The following is a 25,157-nucleotide window of genomic DNA, read 5'->3' as shown; positions in this document are numbered from 1 at the left end:
AACCGCACCAGAGTGGGAAGGACTTCCGCTATGGGGAATCTTGATATGGAATGTTCTGGTATCCCAATATCATCCCCAGATTTTCGGGATTTGTAATCAAATTAGGAGACTTTAGTGGGGCGTGATCCCTGCGTTGACCCGCCCCTAATTACTTCGGAGCCAATTATTGCTTTAAATTCCCACGTAGGTGACGTTACTGAGACTATCACCCCTGGGGTCCCCCTCCCCTCTGAGCACATGGTGAATGTAAACGGAAATGAGACTCAATCTGGCGGATTTACATGGCCCAATTAATTGTAACCCATCTGAGTATGGGTCTGACTTCCCAAATGGGCCTCCTAGCCCCAATAGTTTGGACCTGTTCAATCTGAGTCCCATCATCCGACAAATATGCAGTCCTCCCGAAGGTGCTCCGTCTTGATCATTGAGTCGCATTAGACAGCAAGGCAACAACCCGGTAGTTCAAGCGCTAGAAATTTTGGTTTCTCAGCATGTTCCCCAGGTTCTCTTTCTTTCAAAAACCAAGTGTGATTGGAAGAGAGTTGATTACATTCAACGTCGTCTTCGTTTCAGTTGTTGTTTTTCTGTTCCTAGTAATGGTCGTTCAGGCGATTTGGCTCTTTTTTGGTTTGATGGTGTGCAGATCAATGTTAATAGTTCGTCTGAGCATCATATTCATGCTATTGTGGAGGCGGTGGGGGATTTCCCTCCCTGGAAACTCACTGGTTTTTATGGATATGCTGCCACTTCTGAGCGTTCGAATTCTTGAGACCTAATTCGTCAGCTTTATGATACTAGCACTCTCCCTTAGATGATATTTGGAGACTTCAATGAGGTCTTTTTGGCCTCGAAAAAAACTAGTGGGAGGGTTTGTAGTCTTTCTCAGATGCAAGGCTTTCGAGATGTGGTGGGTTCGTGTAATTTGGGTAACTTGGGTTTTCATGGGGACATTTTCACTTGGGCTAATTCGGTGATGAAATGCCGACTGGATAGGTGTTTAGCCAATCTAGGATGGCGTGCATTATTTAGACGCTCCCAAGTCATTCATTTCCCTCCCCTTTCCTCGGATCACGTTTCGATTCTGCTGCAAGTTCAGAGCTCCTCAGTGCAAAGCCTTCAGCGGCATAGACAATTTCGATTTAAGGAATCTTGGCTTCAGAGAGAGGACTATGCACAAGTGGTTGCAGCTGGTTGGGCTAAGGATGTCTTTGGAACACCCTCGTATCGGGTTTATGAGAAAATTAAGGCAACCCGTGTTAAGCTACTGAAATGGAAGCGTTCTCTGAGTTCTGTTCAGCAGGAGATCAAGGTGGTTCATTTGATGAAGAAGCGCATTGGAAGCAGCTGTCGAAGGCTACTCGGCAAAACGGCATAAGGGGTTTATTTGATGAATTAATAACTGGTGTACCTCATCTGGAGATATCGAGCAGATTGTGGTTAGGTATTTCTCCTCTATGTTTAATTCAAATAAGGAATCTCAATACGATGTGATTCTAAACTCAGTCCCCAAGCGGGTCACTCCAGAGATGAATAGTTTGTTATGTGCTGAGTATTCAGATGAAGAGATTAAGGAGGCATTGTTTCAAATGGACCCGCACACAGCCTCAGGGCCTGACGGGTTATCGCCTCTCTTTTATCAGAAGTTTTGGGATATTGTAGGTCCGGATGTCATTGCTGCTGTTAAATCTTTTCTTACCTCAGGTTGCATCCTCAAACAGCTTAATTACACCATGGTTTCTCTAATTCTTAAGGTCCCTGAGCCAACGAATATGTCCCAGCTTCAGCATATAGCTTTGTGTAATGTTCTTTACAAGATTGGGGCTAAAGTCATTGTTAATCGGTTAAAGGGGATGATGGATGAAATTATTTCGATGCAGCAATGTGCTTTTGTCCCAGGGGGCTTAATTTCTGATGATTCCCTTGTTGCATCTGAGGTGGGCCATTATCTTCATTATCTTCGAAGGGGCAAATGGGGCTTTCTAGCTTTGAAGCTTGATATGAGTAAGGCATATGACCGTGTGGAGTGGTATTTTCTTAAACAAATTATGCTGCAACTCGGTTTTCATCCTCGCTGGACAGATTTGGTGATGAGTTGCGTTAGCTCTGTTACGTACTCTTTCGTGGTTAATGGCGAGGTTACAGGGTACATTGCTCCCACCCATGGCCTCAAGCAAGGGGATCCCCTTTCCCTTTATTTATTTCTTATTTGTGTTGAGGGTCTTACCAGTTTGATTGCTCGTTATGAACAACTTGGTCTCATTCATGGAGTTTCTATATGTCGTGGAGCGCCTAGTATAACACATCTACTATTCGCAGATGACAGTTTCTTGTTTATGAAAGCTTCTTTTAAGGAATGTTGGTATCTTAAGCAAATATTGCATTATTATGAGGTGGCGTTCGGATAGTGTATAAACTTTAAGAAGTGTGCGGTCTAGTTTTCGCCTAATATTAGGCGGGACATCCAGGATCAATTGGCTGCTTACTTAGGTGTTACACGGGTGGATGTACAGGACCAGTATCTCGTTCTGCCTATCATTTTTAGGAGGAACCGCTCTGAAAAGTTTGCTTTTATCAAGGACCGTCTATGGAAAAAATTGAAAGGTTGGAAAGAAAAGTTGCTTAATGCAGCCGAGAAGGAGATTCTTATCAAGGTTGTTGGTCAGTCTTTTCCTATATACACAATGAACTGCTTTCTTCTATCGAAGTCCTTCTGTGAGGATTTACAGCGTATACTTTGTTAGTTCTGGTGGGGTGATAATGAAGACTCCCGTCGTATCCATTGGATGTCATGGGAAAATATGTGCCGTCCCAAAGAGGTGGGTGGTCTTGGCTTTTAGTTGTTGTATGACTTCAATCTTGTGCTTTTTGCAAAACAAGGGTGGCGATTGGTTCAAAATCCTGATTCTTTGGTGTCTTGGCTATTAAAGGCCCAAATATTTTCCTTATAACACTTTCTGGCAGGCATCACTATCCTCTCCGTCAGTGTGTTGGAAGGGCATTTTGGAAGCGAGATCAATCCTGGAAAATGGGTCCTGCTAGCGGGTGGGGAATAGAAGCTCAATTAGGATATGGCATGATCTGTGGCTTGATCGTTCGCATCTCTTTCGACCTCTTATGCCTCCTTCTCCGATTGTTGGGGTGGAGTATGTGGCTGAATTGATTGTTCCGGAGACGACGTCTTGGAACATCAACTTGGTCAAGGATTTATTTCCTCCTGATGAGGCTGCACTAATTCTTGTTACTCCGTCAAGCTGCAGGCTTCCGCCTGGTAAGTTAATATGGCATTATGATGCGAAAGGTTTGTTCTATGTAAAGAGTGCTTATAAAATTGTTTTCAATTGTTGCTTTGAGGCTTCTTCTTCGCAATTGTATTCGAGGGGAGCTTCGATGTGGAAAGCTATATGGAGGGTGGCTATACCGGGTAGAGTAAAGATGTGTATTTAGAGAGCTTATCGTGATATTTTGCCTACTTGTGCTAACCTGGAATCCAAGGGAGTGGTTGTGGACAACATATGTTTGTTTTGTAGTTCCTCTTCGGAGTTGGCGCTACATGTGTTTAAAGATTGTTCATTCACTCGTGAAGTATATGCTTCCTCTCATTTGAGTTTGGGGTTAAGGTCCTCGGGTTAAATTTCAATGTGTGATTGGTTGTCACTATGTGTGGAACGTTTATCCAAGCCAAGTGGATTTATTGTTCATCACTCTCCAAGGAATTTGGCGTGCTAGGAACTTGTTGTTGTGGGATGACAAAGTGAGCAATCCGGCTTTGGTTTCTCATCTTGGTAAGTTGCAACTGGCAAAGTTTGCGAAAACCAAACCCAGTTCCACTTCATGCCATCTTCAGGCGTCATCGCGTTGGATTCCCCCCTAGCTGGGTGGATGAAAGTTAATGTTGATGGCTCTTTTCTTGTTGGATCCAATATAGGAGGTGTAGGTGCGGTATTTCGCAACAAAGTCGACAGCTATGCTGGAGGTTTTGTTTGTAAAATATCCCCTCTGTGGATCGGAATTTGCCTCGAATTGTTGTGGAGTGTGATTCTTTGCAGGTGGTGCAAGCTATTGGTAAGCGAGGTCAGGGGTCTTCACTTATAGAGCTTCTGGTGGAAGATATTCATGCCCTTTTGCGGGTCTTTGTGGACTCGAGTGTTTGTTATATGCGTCGCACTGCTAATGTTACAGCATATAGTATGGCCAAGTTGGGTATTTCTTCTTCTATTGATTTTTGTTGGTATGAGGAGCCTCTGAACTCGATTGTGGAGGCCCTCTCTGATGTTGCTTAAACTTCACTTAATAAAATGCTATCGTTTCTATTCCAAAAAAAAATATATCATACGTCTTTTAATTTTATTAATTTCATACAATGGCTCACGATTCCTTACCAATATCGTACAATTGGTAGAAAATATGTTAATTTAACTGTTAAATGATGATGTGACAAATGTAAACATATTTGATATTTTTGTTAAAGTGGCAATCCGTTGTACCATGTACATAAAAAATAAATATTTATTTATTTTAAAATGCCTGATTGTTTCCTTCGTCTACCATCGCGTAAATTCTGACTGGGTCGGTAAGCTGGGCCAACCAATCTTAGTCATGATCACCAAAGTGTCCTCGTATCGTACAATGACCATGGCGCCGATGACAGCGTCAACCATCATGTCGAAGAGGTTTCAGTATCGGATGCAGGGATTTATGAGAAACAGTGAGGCCAAGAAAGCGGCCCATTTCCCCGTCTTATATGTCAATATGTTGAAGGAATGAAGTGTGTCCCGATAGGTTTAGGGTTAGCTTATAGGGTCAACTACCATGGGCAGTATCTATAGGGTAAGCTTAAGGCCATATTGTTGTAAATTAGTTTTTCCTTAATTTAAGGGAAGTGACTGATTAGTGTAAAGTAGATAAAGTTTTTCTTTGATCTAAGGAAGCTGACTAATTAGGTTAAGTAGGTGAGCCCTAGTTGGTTGTGATAGACAACCTTCTTTTCTTCCTTTTAGTTAGCTGCTTGCAGCAGCTAACTACCCAGACATCTCTTTCCTCTTCTCTCTTATATATACGTTGTCACTTTTACATTTGAATATATGGAAATACATTGAATCTCAAAGCTAAAAAATCTACATGGTATCAGAGCAGGTTCTTCTATAAATGTCTCTACCATTCTTGTTGTTGCGTTATCTTTTTCAAACTTTGAGCCATGGCTGAAGAAAGCTCAGTAAATCGCGATGAGGAAACTCAGCATAGCCTCTTCCCAAATTTCTCAGACGTTGAGGTTAACACCAATCAACGTCTGTGTTCAGTTCTCTTGAATGAGTTCAATTATCTCCCTTGGTCCCAAGCTGTTTCACTTGCTCTCGGAGGCAGAGGGAAATTAGGGTTTGTCAATGGAAGCGTGGAAACTCTAAACAGCTCATCGTCTACATATTGTAACATCCCACATCGACCAACAGAAAGGGGGTGATGTGCCTTATATGTACATACTCATCTCCTTATAACATGAGGCCTTTTAGGGATTCACTGGCTTCGGGTTCAATCGAAACTTCGAAGTTAAGCGAGTTCAGGCGAGAGCATTCCCAGGATGGGTGACCCACTGGGAAGTTTTCGTGTGAGTTCCCAAAAACAAAACCATGAGGGCATGGTCGGGGCCCAAAGCGGACAATATCGTGCTACAATGAAGTCGGTCCGAGATGCGACAGAATTGTATCAAAGCTACTCTGCCATGTGGTGCGAATGTGTCGACGAGGATGTCGAGCCCCTAAAGGGGTGGATTGTAACATCCCACATCGACCAATGGAGAGGGGGTGATGTGCCTTATATGTACATAATCCCCTCCTTATAGCACGAGGCCTTTTGAGAACTCACTGGCTTCAGGTTCCATCGGAACTCCGAAGTTAAGCGAGTTCGAGCGAGAGCATTCCCATGATGGGTAACCCACTGGGAAGTTCTCGTGTGAGTTCCCAGAAACAAAATCGTGAGGGCGTGGTCGAGGCCCAAAGCAGACAATATCATGCTACGGCAGAGCCAGTCCGGGATGCAACACATACAGTGCATGGCTTTACAAAGATTAACTTGTCATGTCCTTACTCCTCAACACCATGGAGAAATATGTTGCTGAGATTTTCAGCTATTACAATTCATCACTTAACCTTTGGAAAGCCTTGCAAGATATGTATGGAAATCAAAACAATTATGCACGAGTGTTTCAACTTAAGAATGACATTGTCATTGCCCAACAAGACAGGAAAACATGTGTTCAACACCTTGGGAGCCTCAAGGTCATGTGGAATAAGTTAGATGTACATCTTGCTCATACCACATACCCTACCAGTCTCCTGAAACGAGGTGAGGAAGACAGAATCTATCAGCTGTTAGGGAGTTTAAACTCCAAATACGAAAGCCTAAGGAGTCACATCTTGATGAGTCAACAACTGACCACCTTCAACAATGTTTGGGCAACTATTCAGTGAGAAGAAGCAAGGAAGAAAGTGATGAATGCTGAGCACAGCTCAAGATTGACTGAGACTCGTGCATATGCCTCAAATTACAAGAACTCATAAGCAAAAGGGTACAAGAGTAGAAATACACACCTAAAATGCAAATACTACAATGGTGTTGGTCATATGGAAGACAAATGTTGGGAACTTCATCCTGAACTCAAGCCTAAGTTTAGCAAAGATGGAAAGATAATACCAAGGTCCTCACAGCAATTTCACCCTCACCCCAAGGCTCAACTTGCTAATACTCACTCTTCTAATGTATCACAAGGGTCCATGGAGTTCACTATCAATCCATTGTCACTCATCAATGAATTTACAGCCTATCTTCGAAGTAAAGGACACAAAGGAGGTTCACAAGCTCAAGGCAAGGATAAGGGCAGTCATACAGCTATATTAGGACAATTTGGTGGCTCTCTTGCTGGAAATAAGAAAGTACCACATAAGGATGCACCAGGTATACTTAAAGTCTTCACTACTGCTCTATTAACTAGTACTGAAAATGATTGTTGGATAATAGATTCAAGCGCCACATATCATATGACAAACAAAGTCACAAATTTGCATCATTTTAAACGTTTTTCAAGTCCTTCACATGTTTTAGTTGCAAATGGAAAAAAAATGTCTTAGTTTTGGGCAAAGGAGAAATAAACTTACTCTCACACAAAACACCTTCCACTGCCTTATATGTACCAACCTTTCCTTTCCAACATCTGTCAATTGGAAAAATCACAAATACCCTAAACTGTCGTGCTAGTTTCTCACCAGATAAAGTGATTTTTCAGGATGTTCTCACCATGAAGATTATTGGTGAAGGGGTCTTCATAAATGGACTTTACTACCTGTGCAAGGATGCCTATTTTCCTAGGTTTTTCAAGCTCAACTGAAGTCCATAAATGAAAACCAACTTTGGCATAAGAGATTAGCTCACCCCTCAAACATTGTTTTGTCTAAATTGTTTCCCTTTTTTTGTAAATCTCATCTTACTTGTGATACATGTCAATTTTCTAAGTTGACTAGACTACCTTTTGGCAATTCAATGTCTAGGACAAGTAAACCTTTTGAAATGGTACACACTGATGTATGGGGACCAACAACTGAATCAATGAAAGGATTTAAGTATTTTGTTATATTTGTTGATGACTTCTCTCGAATGAGTTTTTTATACCTTATGAAATCAAATAGTGAAGTCCTAAACATTTTCAAAGATTTTCACATGCATGTTAAAACTCAATTTCAATCAAACATTAAAGTTTTAAGATCAGAAAATGGCACTGAATTTCTATCCAACAACATGCTTCAATACATAAATTCTCAGGGTATCATACATCAAACCAGCTGTGTAGGAACTCCCCAACAAAATGGAGTAGCCAAGAGAAAGAATAAGGACCTCTTGGAGAAAACTCGTGCTCTCATGCTTCACATGCATGTTCCCAAGAAGTTTTGGTCATTTGCTATTCTCACTGCCACTTATCTCATCAATCGACTCCCAAGTCGTGTGCTAGAGTACAAATCTCCCTATGAAACACTCAAAGGTAGAAAAATTGATTTAACACACCTCAAGGTATTTGGATGTGTTTGCTTTGTTCACATTCAAGCCTTGAATCGTGACAAATTAGATGTCAGGGCTACCAAGTGTGTGTTTATAGGGTACTCTTCCACTCAAAAGGGATATAAGTGTTTCAATCTAGTCACTAAGAAGTGCATTGTGTCAAGAGATATGAAGTTCAAAGAGGACTGTCCTTATTTCACTTCCAAACGCACTACCACAAATCAGGAGGATGAATTGTTAGAATTATTTCCACTCCCTTAAAACTTTGATCTTCTAGTGTTGGAAGAAAACCCAGTCTTTGTGAGTTCAAATAGAGAAGAAGTGCAAACTAACCTAATCACTGCTAGTCCAATTATTGCCAGTGAAAAGGACGATGAGTCCCATTCTGATCACTCACAACTTCTTACAAAGTCTCAAGTGATTAAAATAAACCATCCTCGAACTAGGAAACCTCCAACTAGGTTGCAGGATTATGTTACTTATGCCTCACAACATCCTATCACTGAAAGCATCAATTTTCTTTATTTCTTTGCATCTCATGCTGCATTTCTCAGTAAAATTGATAAACAATGTGAACCTAGTAGTTTCCAAGAAGCATCACTCCTCCCACAATGGAATCAAGCCATTACAGATGAACTTCATGCACTAAAAGAAAACAACAGCTGGAGCTTAGTTCAACTACCACCAGGAAAAAGGGTTGTTGGAAGTCATTGGATTTGCAAGATAAAATTTAAGTCTGATGGTTCTATCGAAAGACACAAGGCTAGACTTGTAGCTCAAGGTTTCACCTAAACCTTTGGGGTAGATTATAAAGAAACATTTGCTCATATGGCTAAGATGAATTCAGTGAGAGTTTTACTCTCAGTGGCTGTTAATTGTGGGTGGTCCCTCTATCAAATGGATGTGAAGAATGTCTTTCTTCACGAAGAGTCACAAGAAGAAGTGTATATGCATCCTCCTCCAGGCTATACTGGTCTTAAAGGTAACGTGGTGTGTAAATTGCACAAGGCAATATATGGATTGAAACAATCCTCGAGAGCTTGGTATGCCAAGCTCAGTTCAGTACTAGAGAAAGCTAGATTTGTTCGAAGTAATGTTGATTCCTCACTGATTGTAAAAACTGGTACCAGTGGGAAGTTGGTGGTTCTCATCTACGTGGATGATATCATCATCACAGGGGATAGTGCAGTTGAAATTGAGGCACTAAAACATTCTCTACATCAAACATTTGCTATCAAAGATCTAGGGCAGCTTAAGTATTTTTTGGGCATTGAAATGGCAACTTCTTCAAAGAGGCTATGTAACATCCCACATCGCCCAGGGGAGTGGATCCTCTAAGCCTTATATGTATATTCTCATCTCCCTTGGATCCTCTAAGCCTTATATGTATATTCCTATCTCTACCTAGCACGAGGCCTTTTGGGAGCTCACTAGCTTCGGGTTCCATCAGAACTCCGAAGTTAAGTGAGTTTGAGCGAGAGCATTCCCAAAATGGGTGACCCACTGGGAAGTTCTCATGTGAGTTCCCAGAAACAAAACCGTGTGGGCTTGGTCGGGGCCCAAAGCGGACAATATCGTGCTACAGCAGAGTCGAGTCTGGGATGTGGTGGGGCCTGGGCTAAGATGTGACAATTTGGTATCAGAGCCAATATATGGCCGGAAATGTGCCGACGAGGATGTCGGGCCCCTAAAGGGGATGGATTATAACATCCCACATCGCCCAGGGGAGTGGATCATGTAAGCTTTATATGTATATTCTCATCTCTACCTAGCACGAGGCCTTTTGGGAGCTCACTGGCTTCAGGTTCCATCGGAACTCCGAAGTTAAGCGAGTTCGAGCGAGAGCATCCCCAAGATGGGTGACCCACTAGGAAGTTCTCGTGTGAGTTCCCATAAACAAAACCGTGAAGGCATGGTCGGTGCCCAAAACGGACAATATCATGCTACGGTAGAGTCAAGCCCGGGATGTGGTGGGGGCCCGGGCCGGGATGTGACAAGCTATTTCCACATCAACGCAAATATGTAATGGATCTTCTTTAGGAAGCAAACATGCTTGATTGCAAACCTGTCATCACTTACGTGGATTGTAAACTGAGACTCAACATAGAGGGAAAAGCCATGCATGATGTGAGTTATTATCAACGGTTGGTAGGGAAACTTATTTATCTCACTATCACACACTCAGATATCACATATGCAGTGAGCTTGGCAAGTTAATTTATGCATTCTCCCATTGTTGATCACATTCACATTGTTAAGAGAATCCTATGCTATCTCAAGGGTTCAATAGGGCAAGGAATCATCATGCACAACAATAAGTATGTTACCATTAATGGCTACATGGATGCAAATTGGGTAGAGAATGCACTTGATAGAAAATCTACCACAGGGTATTATACATTTGCGGGTGAAAACCTTGTCACTTGGAAGAGCAAGAAGCAACAGGTCATTGCTCGCTCCAGCGCAGAGGTTGAATATCAAGCCATGGCAACCACTGCCTGTGAACTTATTTTGCTTAAAGGGCTCATTTCAAAGTTAGGGTTTCCTACTCTGTCCCCGATGTCCCTTATGTGCAATAATCAAGCAGCCATGCATATTACTGCCAACCTTGTGTTTCATGAAAGAACCAAACATATCAAAGTAGACTATCATTTTATTTGAGCTCAAGTTCAAACTCAAGTCATATAGACCATCATCACACGAAGCCATGATCAACTGGCAGATCTCTTTACCAAGGCTGGCATCGACTCCGTTTCATCGTTTTTTGGGCAAGCTTTGCTTAATTAACCTCATTGATCCAACTTGAGGGGGAATGTTGAAGGAATGAAGTGTGTCCCTATGGGTTTAAGGTTAACTTCTAGGGTCAGCTACCATGGGTAGTATCTCTAGGGTAAGCTTAAGGCCATATTGTTGTAAATCAGCTTTTCCATAATTTAAGGGAAGTGACTAATTAGTGTAAAGTAGATAAAGCTTTTCCTTGATCTAAGGAAGATGACTGATTGGGTTAAGTAGGTGAGCCCTAGTTGGCTGTAATAGACAACCTTCTTTTCTTCCTTTTAGTTAGCTGCTTGCAGTAGCTAACTACGCGGACATCTCCCTCTCCTCTCTCATATATACCTTGTCACTTGTACATGTGAATATATGGAAATACATTGAATCTCAAAGCTAGAAAATCTACACAATCTGATTCATAAAATTTTGAGAGTGAAATGTAGAACAATGTAAGGAATTAAGTTCACCAATACGTTCATTAAGTTTAGAGTAATGTTGCACTTACCATATTTTTCGTACCACATTAACAGCAACCACCACAACCCTCTTTTTCCAATTAATAACTCAAAAAAATATTATTTAGGAAGATTGTTTGAGGCTTGTATAAGATCTTCTGGGGAGGTTTAAGAGATGCCTGTCACACATGCATGGCATGAACGAATAGGAAGCCAATCAGCTTGCGAAGTTGGCAGTGTTCGGCAGTGAGGAGCTGACTATTCGCAGGAGTGAGCTAGTTGTTTGGCCGCTAGGTTGTCCGGACAGCCTTCATAGCTGTTAAAAGTCCCACATCGGTGGGGATAAAGAAAACTAAGGGGTTTAAATATGATTACCCCACTTTAGCTAACATCGAGGCTTTTTATGGTAAAACCTCACACCTAATGGATTAGGTAGGTGATAAAGTTGGGGACAGTATCGATATCGTTAGAGTGGTTAGAGTGGGCCCCCCAGGCCCATTGATCCAAAAATCCAACATTAGCATCATCAGGAAATATGACCTAGGCAAAATATATGTTAGAGGTTGACACTGAGAGTAGCACAAGCAGCCACATCAGTTGGAAAGATGGCCTACGCAAATGGAATAGCTAGTGTTTGTATTTTACTATTCATAAATTGTAAGTATAATTTAATTATAAAAAAAAATTGCAAGTATAATTTAATTATTAAAAAAAAAATTGTATGCACACTATCACGTTGTCAATCATTTTGTTTTTTCCTTTTGGATGTCGACGTTTGTTATTCATTTTTTGTATCATTCAATGTATGTAGTATTTTCACAGAACCATGTAACACAGACAATTTCTAGAGGACCTCAATGTGGGATACTAGGCAGCCGCCTCATCTGGCACTCCTCGGGGCCGGCCTTGTATTATGTTGAAAAACGAACTGTCAACCCACTTTTACCATTTTTGTTAAAGTTTGGGGCTTTATAGTCTGAATTATCACGTGTACGTCTGCATACAAACTGTTTGAGTAAATAATTCAATTTCTATGGAAGATTAAGCAAATAAGAGAAGATTCTGAATAAGTATCATACAACAATATAAAAAATACAAATAAAAAACTAACACAACGAACTTAAACTCTCTTGGGTTCCTGTGTGCAACAATGTTTGAAGACATTAAAACTACAAAACATAAAAGTAGATCATAAAACAGATCATCTACATAGGTTGTTCTGGAGGTGGCGCAGCAGCTCCTAAATCACTGTGCTGTTTCTGTAATGACGGGCTGGCGCAGGAAAAGATTGATGGCCTTTGCCTTCTCAACTTAACCCCAAACAAGAAAGACCGCAAGGGAATTCGAGACTTACTCGTTGAGCGTTTGGGGTTGTTAATGCTCTTTGATACCGAAATCCCAAGTTCCCCATCGAGTCTTGCTAGTGTCTTCTCGACCTCAACCTTGAGTCCATCAACACGGTTAAGGCCTGCCTGCAGTTCATCTGCAACCTTATTATTCTCCTGCTTCATGTTGAGAACCTCGCCTTGAAACTTTGCCGCCTGATATTTGCTTATAAGCTCCATATTTTCTCCTTCGGAACTTAAACTGGAGAGTCTCGATATCTCATCTTGAATATGGCACAAGGATGATAATCTACCCTGCAAGTCATCTTTTAGTACTGCATTGTGTTCCAACCATAATGACAGTTCCGTTTGTATCTCTCTTAGGTGTCGGTATATTGGCCTGGCATCCGATTGTAAAGCATGTCCATCATGCTTCTTTTTGTTCTTTAGTTTCAACAACTCAGACTGTAAATCCTGTATCGAAGTGTGGAATTTTTGTATCTGATGAACCGAGGTACTAAACCTCAGCCAAAATTCTAAATTTTCCTCCAACAGCTCATCAATGTCTGAACGGAACCTTCCTTCTATTGCTGAAACAGAATGGGGTCTAACAGTATGTCTTCTCCTCATTATTCTCTCTTCCTCCTTTCTCGGTAAGACCTTTAAGTTTCCTGATGAGTCCTCAAATTTCTCTATTCCTTGTTCACCAAGGTAGCTGGAAATCATCTCTTTATCCAAATTTGGTGATGCAACAGTTGAGTATGGGGATGCAACGACTTGAGTTGGACTCTCAAGGGGGCCTTCCTGAGTTGGAAATTTATATACTGTTGCAGGACTGTCCTCCGGATTTGTTTCTGGGGAACCGAGTTTTTGCTTCAAATGTTTAATCTCTTTGTCTTTGGAGACAACAGCACCCCTTAATTCCCTAATCTCCATTGCTAAATCGAAGATGTTATCCCGGTTTTTCTTTTCCACTTCGCCGAGCTTCCTCCTTGCGTCCTTGTAATCGCGGAGAATTGAAGTATACTCCTCCAGCAAAACCTTTTCTCTATCCTCCAACCCTTTTAGGAACAGCTGTCTCCAGTTTGGTTGTTCTTCCTTCTCCAGTTCCAATTCCTGTGGATCAACATCCTCAGACAAATCTTGCGCCTCTCCCTGTTCATGCTGCATTGGTTGGTCTGATTGCTTTTCTTCTTCGTCTTCCTCCTTGATAGAAGTTTCGAGAATTGTAACATTCTTCTTTTTAATTTCACCTTCTGACATTTTGTCTTCCAAGACCGCCAAATCATCATCAAGAACTGCCTTATTTGAATCCTCTTTAATCTCTTTTTCACGTTTGGCATCAACTGCTTTCACATCTTGGAACAATCCGGCATTCTCATCCTCCTCTTCATGCTTCACACTATTCAGTTTTCCTGACAGATGGTAAAGATTACAGCTAGCTTCTGTAAAATGTGTTTGGATGTTGTTATTTTGGTCTTCCACTTTTCTGTTTAAATTTCTAATTCGGCGCAGCTCTTCCTCCAACTCCTTTAGCCGTTTGCTCATCTTGTCCGCATTTTCCATTAGAGTCTCTTTTTCCTCTTCCAAGCTCCGAGTGTGCGCCTGAAGCTCGTCGTTTTCTGATTTTAATCTATTTACCAAAGCATTCTGAGAAGTGACTGCGGTTTCCAGATTCACTATCTTGTTCACAAGTCTATCAATTTTCTCTGCTAGTTCTGTCATAGAAATTGAGGTGTTTGAATTCGTATCGAGCTGTTCCAAAACCCTAGAACGCAACGAGTCCTGATCATCATGTATTTCTTGATCTAGACTTATTGATTCTACATCAATATTCTCGTAATCATACTCATCAGTGTCGCACCAGTCTGTGTGTTTCGAACGAAATTCATTTCTGAGGCTCTCAAACTTGCTGCAGGCTTCTCTAACCCGTTGGCGCTCAACTCTCGCGTCTTCTTCTGATCTCTCTTTCTTATCCTGCAGATTTGTTAAGCTGTCTTTGCATGCCTTCAAAGCCGTGGCAGCCATCAAAGTTCGAGCTTCGTTGTCTTCGATAACAGTGCCAATGCCATACTCATCTTGCAACTTGCAGACTCTTTTTTGCATATCAGTGATCTGATTTTCAAACTCCCAATACCTGTCATATCCGCGTTCGAAAAAAACCTTCACAAACTCCTTTTCCGTCTGCAGCGCCAAAATATCCTTTTGAAGCTTATCGATTTCTCCCAATGCCTCCTCTTTGGTCAGCCCCGACCTCAGAGTAGCCGCTAGGGCAGCTTTAGCGGAACTTGCATTTCTCTTAAGCGTGCCCTTCCTCGACAATAACGTGGATTTGCTCCTCAAATATTTGGGGGCCTTGGGGACTTGTGGAATGTTTTTGGATGCATCCGGTGACACTTTGTTAGGACCGTCAGAAGAAGTTGATGTTTGAGAAGCAATCTCATCATCCTCGTCCTCCATAGCATACTGAACTCGCTCAGGAAAAACTGTGGCAATGGTGCGGTTGGCACTCTGAAGGTCTCTTGACAAGTGATCATATCGCTCTGCTAAAGCTCGATATGCGCGAAAAGATTCTTCGACATAGGCAACTAGCTCCGGCCTCTTCCTGTAATACATTTCTGCCCTCTTTGCAAAGGAGTCCCCATCTTCATCAATGATTTTCAATGTATCATGAACCTTCTCCTCCATATCTGTAATTCAAGTCACAGATTCTTATAGCAGGCATTTGAGCTTATCAGATTATAAACCTCTTAAACAAAAATCATCATCTGTAATCCAATGTACTAAAATCGAAATATCATTGTGACAATTCATCCAACATTTTCCAGCTACAACCTATATAACCTACATAGAGCATTAGGCCATTTTCTTAGGGCAGTGAGCTCTTGCCGTCTTTTACCTAAGTTCGATTCTTCTTCCGCATATGTTATAGTAATTTAAGATATCGTCTTGTAAATCGTAACATATGTATAAGATATATTAATCCCAATAAAAGAAAAATTAATGGGAAAAAGGCACCATTTGGACCAAATCAATTGAAAAAGTGGGGAAGAAATATCAAAACTATAAGGAAGAACAAATGGATCAAAATCTCATATATATACACACATATTTACACACAAACACACACGCAGATACATACCTTGGAGGCTCTGTTCAAGCCATTTGGACTGCTTTGTCCTGATGTGGCTGGCCCACCACCATGAATATGCATTGCTTGCTGCTCTATGCAACATTCCTCCTCTCTCCCTCTACCTCTCTCTCTCTCTCTCCAAACAAAACCAAAGATTACATGAAGAAACCCATTAAACACAAAATCTAAACGCATCGAATGACAGAAAATAATTAATCAATCATGATCCCATGATTAGTGAAGGAATTAATCAAAGATTAAGAGACCTGATCACACACAGCTCTAACAAATGGTGGCTTGGTCAGGACCAGACATTGGAGGAGATGATACTTCGCCTGAGTTATAGGTGTTGGAAAAGCTCAAAAAATGCAAGAGCCCTCTGTGAGGCTGTCCACGTGGCATTCCCTGAGTGTGCCAGGTTGGCTGTATCATCGGGAAAAAGAGTGAGAGCCCATGAATTAATATTTAGTTTTGGTCACCTCTCTTGTTTTGTTGGAAAATACAAGCTGGAATCCGTGTCTTTGTTCTTGTTCCCTTTTTTATGGTAATAACTTGGGTTTTACCTATTTTTGGAAGAGCTCCATCTTCTTCTAGGTTCAATGTTTATCAGTTTATAGTGACTGATTAATTAATATATGATTATGTTCTGTGGAATGTTCTAGGACAAATATTTCACATTTTAATTACTGAAATTAACGACAATGAACAAGGTAATGTGACGCTAAAAGGCACATTCCCGACACATCTGGATGCTAGCCAACAACCAGTTGGCTAACGCAATGTGCTCCTATTATGCACTCAAGTTTAAATTTTCATTGCGGAAATTTAGATTAGATTAAGACTTGTGTTTTACAACCAACTAAACTCTAGATGATATGGTGGTAATTTTCTTCGTAGTATCGGCTACAATCATTTACTATTCACCCCACAAATTGATGATTACCATTTTAACACAAAAACAAAGGTGCCATACCCTACAAGCTTAAGTCATTACATCTTAGTTTACTCCATAGCTAAACTAAGTCATTGTAGTTTCATTCTTTTACTTTTATCAACAGGATGGAGAATTCGAACTTGAAATTGTCTTCCCATGTTGAAACGGAGCAGTACCGCTAAACCAAAAGCTAGTGTTTCATATTGAGTATTGAACTTTGATACCAGTTGGTGTCAATTTGATACCCCTTCTTTTGGATGAGATTATGTCACTCATCACTTAACACATAGAACTTATCCAATACATCGGAAAGTGATCTTAGATCCTTCAAGGATCTAGGATTTGGAGTGGAGGGAGGGAGAGAGAGAGAGAGAGCTATCAAATTATTTACAATTTTTTTTCTTTTAATTATTCACAAATTGTTTACAACATGATTATTTACACATTACAAATATGTACAATAACATTAGGAAGAACCTCTTCTATTTCACATAAGATTTACAATTTCTAAATTATTTACAAACAAATATTAGGGTGAAGTATTAAGCCGCCTAGCTCTCATGCTTTCACATATTTACATCCAACAATCACAATTAAGGCAAATAATTCACATATCACCATCTCTTTTCTTTCCCTTTTCTCAATTTTCTTCATTTTCCTCAGAGTTTCTCAAGCCAAAACTCTTTTTCTTTTTTTTTTGTTTTCGAGATTTTAGCTATACACAGCAGTACCGTACTTAATTTTGAACTGCGAGAAAGACGGCAGCAGCAGCCTCCTTCCCAGCCAATCCCAAGGCAAAGGCAGCAGGAACGCAAACCACCTTCCAGCAATACTGGGACTAGAATCCTCCATAACAAGCCATGTCCGCTACTCAAAGTTATATTGGCCAGTCCCCTACTACTAAGTAATTACATCAAACCAGGCCGGTATCCATTTCATCCGGCATCAGCTGTTTCTCAGAGAAGAGAGCCACTCTTCCATATATTTCGTGCTCTCTGCACAACCAAGCAAAATGCAGAGAACAAGTCAGCACTGGATGTTCGTTTTACTCGTGAAAAGCATTTTTCTAGAGAGAGAATTTTTCTTTTGCATATGACTAGAACACAATTGCATCTCAACAAGAAAGCTGAATAACAATTACCACAAACCACTTCACGACACACTACCGCAAACACCCAGGAAATAGAGAGACATGATAAGATAAACAAAGTATGCGATTCTGGTGGAATTTATGAAGAAAATAGACAGCAAACAAAGCCCATAAGTTCCTGGTAAAGACCACAAATAGGAGCAACGATAATACCAATTAATTCATCAAGCCCCCATCCTATCTACCAAGTACATTTGTCTCTGAGATCTGAACATGTCAACGCAAGGAATAAGGACTACTCAAACAAACTTATAATAAAAGCAAAGTATCGTCTTCATTAGCTTAGCGGAGATGACAACCAATTGAACTTAACCTCCCTTCCCAACAACTCCAATCCAAAAAAGCCTCCATTGAAATATAGAGCTTCATTACTACTATAATAAGTGCCAAATGTTGAGATATTTAAATTCAACAGCAAAAAAACCTACTAAGCCTATAAGAGGTGCCAAATCACATAAAACTGAATCTGGACAATCTCTTACTTAAAAAATTCAAGAAATATATGAGACCGTGCATCCATTTCTTTTAAAGTCAGTTCCTGAGTGCTTACTTCCACTTTTATTACCATTTAAGTTTCACTTAATGTCATAGTTTTAGTTGAACTGCAGCATCAATATAATGACTGGTGAAATTTAGTGAACATAAAATATGCATGAAAATCTGGACAAAATGACAGGACAGAAATAGAGGAAGCCAATATTCACCAAATTAAGCTAAATTTCAACCATTAACTTTTATCACATATAGACACAAGATCTAATTGTGTGTGATATGTGTCTACCGCCCGGCACTCAAGCTGTGCCAATATCTATTGATTATCAAGTCAAGAAAAACGCCATTTCCTAAAACTTGTATTTCTTCAGTGGATTCTACTATTACATAGAATATTCCTAAACTTAGCCAGTTCAAAAACTAACTTGTAAATGCTCTTTTATATTCCTTAAACAAAAAAGTTGCAACATTAACTCGACGTTGTTTATAACAAAAATGTGATCCTCACTTAAAATTCATATATCCGATGCCATAACACTAACATTAAACCAGCCTATAGTAATTGAGAATCACTTCCTTTTTCCCCAAAATAACAACAGAAGCAAGAGCCCCATTTCTAAAGAGGGCCTATAATGAACAGGTACTAAACATTTAAAATTAAGGTTTTCAAAATTTTCGTATCAACTATGATATGGTATTTCATCAAGCAGGATACATGAAAGCATTGCTAAAAAACGTTTGTTTTTGTTTTTGTAATAAGAGATAAATAGTCATATAAGGCATAAGCTGTTACCATCTGAATGGCCATCTGGGATGTTCCCAACAGTGCTCAAGAAATTGTTCTTTGAATCCTTCACCATATCATGAATAACATGGCCATAGCATGGAACCAGCACGGCAAAACTATCGTCTGCATCGTCATCACTCGGGAACCCAGATCCAAGAGGCTCCAACCATCCAACCGACCAATCGGAGTCCTCAGACTCAGAACCAGAAACACATACACCCTCAGATGGCACAAGAACAACATCATATTCCCTATCAATTTTCCGTTCTTCCCGACTACGCCATTTGCGCCTCACCCTTCTCGACTCAGGGGAAGAATTTAAGGAGGACCCCTTTGGGATTATAGGCTCTTTTTTCTTTCCACTCCACAACCACCATGAGAGCTGGGTAAAAGCCACAGCCATTTCCACTCAAAGATCTCTTTCCAGTTGCGCAGAGTATCCCGGGCTTAACGAGTGGAAGTGGAAACGTTTCAGCCTGTCCATGAAATGTTCATAACAACAGAATCAATCACTGTATCAATACAATCAATTCTATACAGCAGAAAAGGAAATTGCTCACATTCATAACATATATTGAGAAAAAGCTTAAACAGGAAATGGCATCAGCAAAGTATGATTCTTTTGGCTGAGTCGGTAAAAGTTTCCGAATGTTCCCTCTAATGAATTTTCTCGGCAACCAAACAAAAGATAAGGTAAAACAACTGCTGTAAATTCAATGAATATAGACGCGCAATACCAACAAACCGAATCCGACCCAGAAAATCTTCCTTGTCAAAAAACCAACTTTCCCAAAGAAGAAAACACGATTTTGCCAAATTTAGCTACGAATGCAATTACGGAATGGGCAGATTTTGGAAATTACAGAACCAGAAATAAAAACAACTCAATCCCCTTTGCAAGTTCAAACGCACAACTCAATCCCACAAACAAATCCTACAGAAATTCACGGAAAAAAAACACTATCAAATCGAAAAATTGACCAAAACCCATGTTCTAATTTTCGATTTCGTAAACGAAAAACCAGAGAACTGGGCAAAAAATCGACACAAAAGTTAGAGCATTTCGATCTGTCTTGCTTCCAGAAACAACTTCTCCGCAAGGAAAATTTATCTGAACCGTCGTAAACCAAGTAGCCCAGAAAATTGGGGAAATCAAATTAAAATGCTTGCCTTGTGGTTCAAAATTGGAATATCAAATGGAGATTCAAAGCCCGAAACAAAAGTATCTGAAATGTCTTTTTGTTCGAGACGAAAAGATAGAATCAGGAACTTTTAATTTATATATATACACACTTCGGAGCGTGAACTAGATTTAATTAATTTTTCAGGGGTTCTGCAAGAAAGTAACCCTAATTTTTCAGCTGTGAGTCTTCAGTCAGAACTGAGAAAGGGGTCAGGGAGATTGGGTATTCTGCTTTCAAGACAAGGGCTATTATGTTTGGGGACGTCTCACACGTTCCTTTTACTTCTCACACATTCTTTGTTAATTTCTGTCTATTGATCTTTTTTAATTCATCCGATCCGATGATCGAAAATTAAAAGAGTGTGTGAGAAGTGAAAAGAGATGTGTGGATATCATACCGCTTCTATTTGTGCAAGCGAGTGCTTATATTAAGGGAATGATGATCATACACGCAAGTAACTCTGGAAATGTTGCATTTTTTCTTACCACTTTATTTATTACTGTTGAATTATATTTTAAAATTGTGTTTATCCACTAAAAAAATATTTAATTTAAATTCATTCAACAATAATAAAAAAATTCGACAAACAGCATCGTCATTCGAAGGTGGTGAGCAAAAATTCATTCTTTCAAGTCAATTTCTCTATTCTGGTTAAAAAAAGCCAGGTCAGATTTGTGATGCAGGAAAATAAAAGAAATAATTGATGGTAGATTAATCTTTTTTTCTTATTGAGTAAAGGTGATTCCACCCATGAATGCAGTCCGTTGAAGTCAAAGGTGATTCCACCCATGACAATCTACTACTTCCAATTGAAAAATTATTGATTAAAGGGTCACTTGCTATAATAACAATATACTCGTTTCATGAAAGTTGTATTGTGTAAACGATATAATGAATTAAGTTTTAAGTAGAACCTCAACTTTTTTAATAAATAAAACATATTCTTAAGGGTGGAGAATTAGCTAGACCAATTAATTCGAGCATATTTTTATCTGACGTTAAAAGTTGATATTATAAGCTTGTTTTGAAGTACTTTTAAAATAGTTAAAAGCGCTTTGGTGAAAGTATTTTTTGGCTTTCTAAAACACTTTTTTTTTATGATTTACTTACATTTTTATTAAAGATTGGTTCCAAAATCATTATCATAAAAAACGCTTTCAGTCATTATAAAAGTATTTCCAAACGAGCTCTAGAATATCAAAGCAATGTTAATTTATTATTTAAGTTTGACATCAAATTCGCAAATGACTGAACATGTATTATTAGTCATCTCATAATCAACCGGTCGTTTTTTATGATTGATATTCACCTGATTCACGTTTTTTATGGATTCCAAGGACACGAGGTGTGTGGTTATTTGAGAGACGGCTGGTAAATTTTGGTGGCTTGGACTTTGGATTTGACCTGAATTTTAAAGGCCATTTGCCGTGTGCTTGTGTTTCAAGGAACCTTAGAACCCACTTGTTGGGAAATTCCGCCCTTTTGTTTAAGGTTTTTGAGGCCTACGGCCTACCCCAAGAGAAGAATGTACCAAACCAATAAATAAATAAATAAATAAATAAAAATAAAAATAACAGAAATTGCCATGTTATGGGAATTGATATACGTGTTTCACGAATCTATCATTTTTTATACATGCTATGTTAGGTGAGGAAGAATTGAACACAAAATCACAAGTGGAATAATAAACAATTTTCTTGCGTATTTATCTTTTAAAGACATGTGAATTATCATCGTTAGAGAAATAGATGTATCTTATACAATATTACATTTATATTTTTATCACAAATGTCGAAACTTAGTCACCAAATTAGCTCATCATACTACAATGTGTTAAATCCACGTCTCAATACCTAAGCTGATTGAAATGTATGAGATTAGAAAAGGATCATATTTGAATAAGTAAAACAAAGAATGTCATTTGATGAAGAATTAAAATATGCTAAAAGGATTTGGTATTTATAGACTTGTAGTAGTATTATTTGTTTCTTGGAGTGCAAGAAACTTTGGCAATTCCCATCCCTTTGAATGAGTACAGATAACGCGGCCACAATGTTATTTGCACTCCTCTCCTTCCCCTATTCGCATAAATATATAGTGATGCTAATCTTTTGTTTACTGTTTAACCTCGAGGTCCACGACGTGTTAGACAACATTTTAAAAAGCCGATTCCCCACGAAAGAACTTTCGTTTTTTGTTATTATTATAGATATATAATGTTTTAGATTTTTTATTACAGTTTGAAGTGCGAGAATGAGATTCGAATTTTGACCTCAAATGCAAGGCACAAACTATAAACCCTTATAATTTAGTTAGAAAAATTAAAAATATGATATGATTGAACACCCTAAATTTGTTTTATTCCAACACCCTGTATGCGAAATTATGATATTGCGAAATCATGTTTGATTCTAACTAGTATTAAGGTCTAATGTTACTCACATGAATCGCGAGTACATATTATATTTAAGTTGAGTTCGATACTTTATTATCGGCTGGGTTATTATGTGGCTCAGCTCAATCTCACTTACCATTAGAGTAGAATATTTTCCTTGCACATCAATGGTAATGACGTATTATGTTTGCATTATTAGTTGGCTCATTGTGTGGCCCAACTCAATCCCTCGTACTCTTAGTAGAATATCTCATTTTCTTTAGTTTAAAATATCATTATATCAAATAAAAATATCGCTTATATGATCTTACAAAGGATATTAGTTGATCTAACAAAGGATATTGGGTGACTAGTTTATCAACTTAAACAGTAAAATTACATATAAGTCTTCAAATAGTTTGGACTCTGCCTTTATATCATTAGCTTGACAATTAAACAAAATAGTTCTTTTTTTATTCAACTATGACAATTCATTTCTCATACTATTGAGCAGGCGGGTCTATTGAAGAAAAATTGATAAAAGTACCCTTCCAACCAAAATAGCAAAAGACTGCTGCTACCATACGATAATTGTATGGCCTGTGCATGCATGCATATATCTGCATGTGCATGCTGTCCATAACTACGTCAGGAGTACATTCTACATTGTTCGTACTCGTGCATGCATATACAATTATATATACCTTATAATAATCTCAATACTGGAGGAGTTGTCCATTTCATTGGTTTTAAATAACAAGGGACAAAAATTAAAATATTAAAAAGCCCATAATTTATATAATATATTAATATATTCCCGACAATATATAACGTATATAGCTTTTCTATATAACGTATATAGCTTTTTTAAGAACAAGAAAAGCTATTATTGCCCATTTCATTGGTTTTTAATAACAGGGGACAAAAATTTGATCTTTCGTATGCTAACTTATCTCGTGCATGTATATTGTATGTGTCCATACAAAAATTAGTGAGGGTATAATTTTGCTTTCATCGTCCACTTGCAAAGAAGAAAGATAAGGACAAATGGATGAGTTTGTACTTTGGCCACAAAGCCTCGAAGGCCAAGAACCTTCTCTCTTCCAAATCAATCTGAAACTACGTGTCACCAAGAACAGAAGGAAAAGGATCGATCTATAGCTTAGGATATGACGCGGGCCTCTTGTCAGATTCTTTTCATTCAATCATCCAATGATCCATTGAGATTGATGGTTTGTTGGTGCCCTTCTGCCTAATTAATTAATTAAATTAGCCAACACCAACGATGCACTTGGCATGCCGATGATTCTCTTCCATATATGCCATGACGATCGGAGTACATATTATGAAAAGAATTCTAAAATAAATACAACTGTAAATTACATCCTTTTAGTTACAAAGAGAATTTCGGTTTAATTAATTCTACTCTAACACCCCACCACACCCTCGCAAATTGGACTAGCCTGATCGGACAAGTTTTGAGCGGAGAACACCATTCCGTAGTTGATGAAGAGTCTTGGTAAGCAGGTCAGTGGGCTGATCAGTTGATATATAACAAACTAAATGATTACCAAGAGCTACGTTTTCACGAACTAAGTGATAATCAAGTTCAATATGCCGTGTGCAAAACTAAATCAGAAGCAAGGTAAGTGGCACTAAGATTGTCACAATGCAAAAAGACAAATGATAAGCGAACACCAAGCTCATGAAGTAGAAGCAAATCTAAGTGGTTGCGACACATGCATGAGAGAGAGTGTGGTATTCCGATTTAGGACTCAAATGCGACACAATCGGCTGTTTTTTAGAGCACCAAGAGATGGTATTAGAGCCAAGGTAACCAATAATGAAATGACGAGTGTTTGGACAACCAACCTAATCAGCACCAAAATATGTAGACAAAGTGACGGAAGCAAGTTGAGGAATCAACGTAACACTAAAATCCAAAGTACCTTTGACATAACGGAAAATCTGTTTGAAGGCAATCATATGAGCAGTGCAAGGTGAACTCAAGAAATGGGCAACAATATTAACTGCAAAGGAAATATCAGGGTGAGTGGTAGTGAAATACTAGAGGGAGCCAACTAACTCACGATATGGAGTGGAAGAAGCCAAGATGGACCCATCAGAAGCGGTGAGAGAAATCCTGGTCGCCAAACGACCAAATCATACCCTCGAACAGCCAGCTTCTCACTATCAGACACTGCCATCTTTTTTGGGTTAAATAATATTTTTTGGGTTATAAATGGGGAAAAAATGGTTGTGGCGGGGATTTCTAAAAATCCCCGCATGGCCACCGCCCCGATTAATGCATAGGTGTTTGAAATTAAGAAATGACGTCTAGACCTACTGAGGCGCCCGCCTAGGCATCTGTTTAGGTTGCAACTCATTTAAACATAAAATAAATAACTTTCATTTTACATTTTATTTTTTCCAATAAATTGTAAGAGACTTGTTGAATACTTGAATGAACACACATTATATGCTTGTTCCCCATGTTTTCATTATGTT

The 25,157-nt window shown here is 39.2% G+C and overlaps 1 protein-coding gene and 1 pseudogene across 1 annotated transcript; both read right to left on the bottom strand.

Annotated features, from left to right (window-relative positions):
• Positions 1–12,311: 12,311 nt before the first annotated feature.
• On the bottom strand, positions 12,312–16,187 carry LOC126631111 (protein NETWORKED 2A-like). The gene is made up of 2 exons (XM_050301264.1): positions 15,738–16,187; positions 12,312–15,285 (listed from the first exon to the last, which is right to left on the bottom strand). The coding sequence occupies exons 1-2, from the start codon at positions 15,829–15,831 to the stop codon at positions 12,476–12,478; spliced, it is 2,904 nt and encodes a 967-aa protein (XP_050157221.1). The 5' UTR covers positions 15,832–16,187; the 3' UTR covers positions 12,312–12,475.
• An 858-nt stretch (positions 16,188–17,045) lies between these two features.
• LOC126633548 (uncharacterized) lies at positions 17,046–20,255 on the bottom strand (annotated as a pseudogene).
• Positions 20,256–25,157: the final 4,902 nt, after the last annotated feature.

This window comes from Malus sylvestris, chromosome 8 (genome assembly GCF_916048215.2).
Source record: "Malus sylvestris chromosome 8, drMalSylv7.2, whole genome shotgun sequence".
Classification (NCBI taxonomy): domain Eukaryota; kingdom Viridiplantae; phylum Streptophyta; class Magnoliopsida; order Rosales; family Rosaceae; genus Malus; species Malus sylvestris.
Note: the sequence above shows the minus strand (reverse complement) of the source record. Positions and strands in the feature narration are given on the sequence as shown.

Excerpts from the sequence above, each read along its gene's own strand:
- LOC126631111 (XM_050301264.1), bottom strand. The coding sequence starts at position 15,831 with ATGTTGCATAGAGCAGCAAGCAATGCATATTCATGGTGGTGGGCCAGC. Across the intron at positions 15,286-15,737 it reads GCTTGAACAGAGCCTCCAAG|ATATGGAGGAGAAGGTTCAT; the intron begins GTATGTATCTGC and ends CTTGAATTACAG.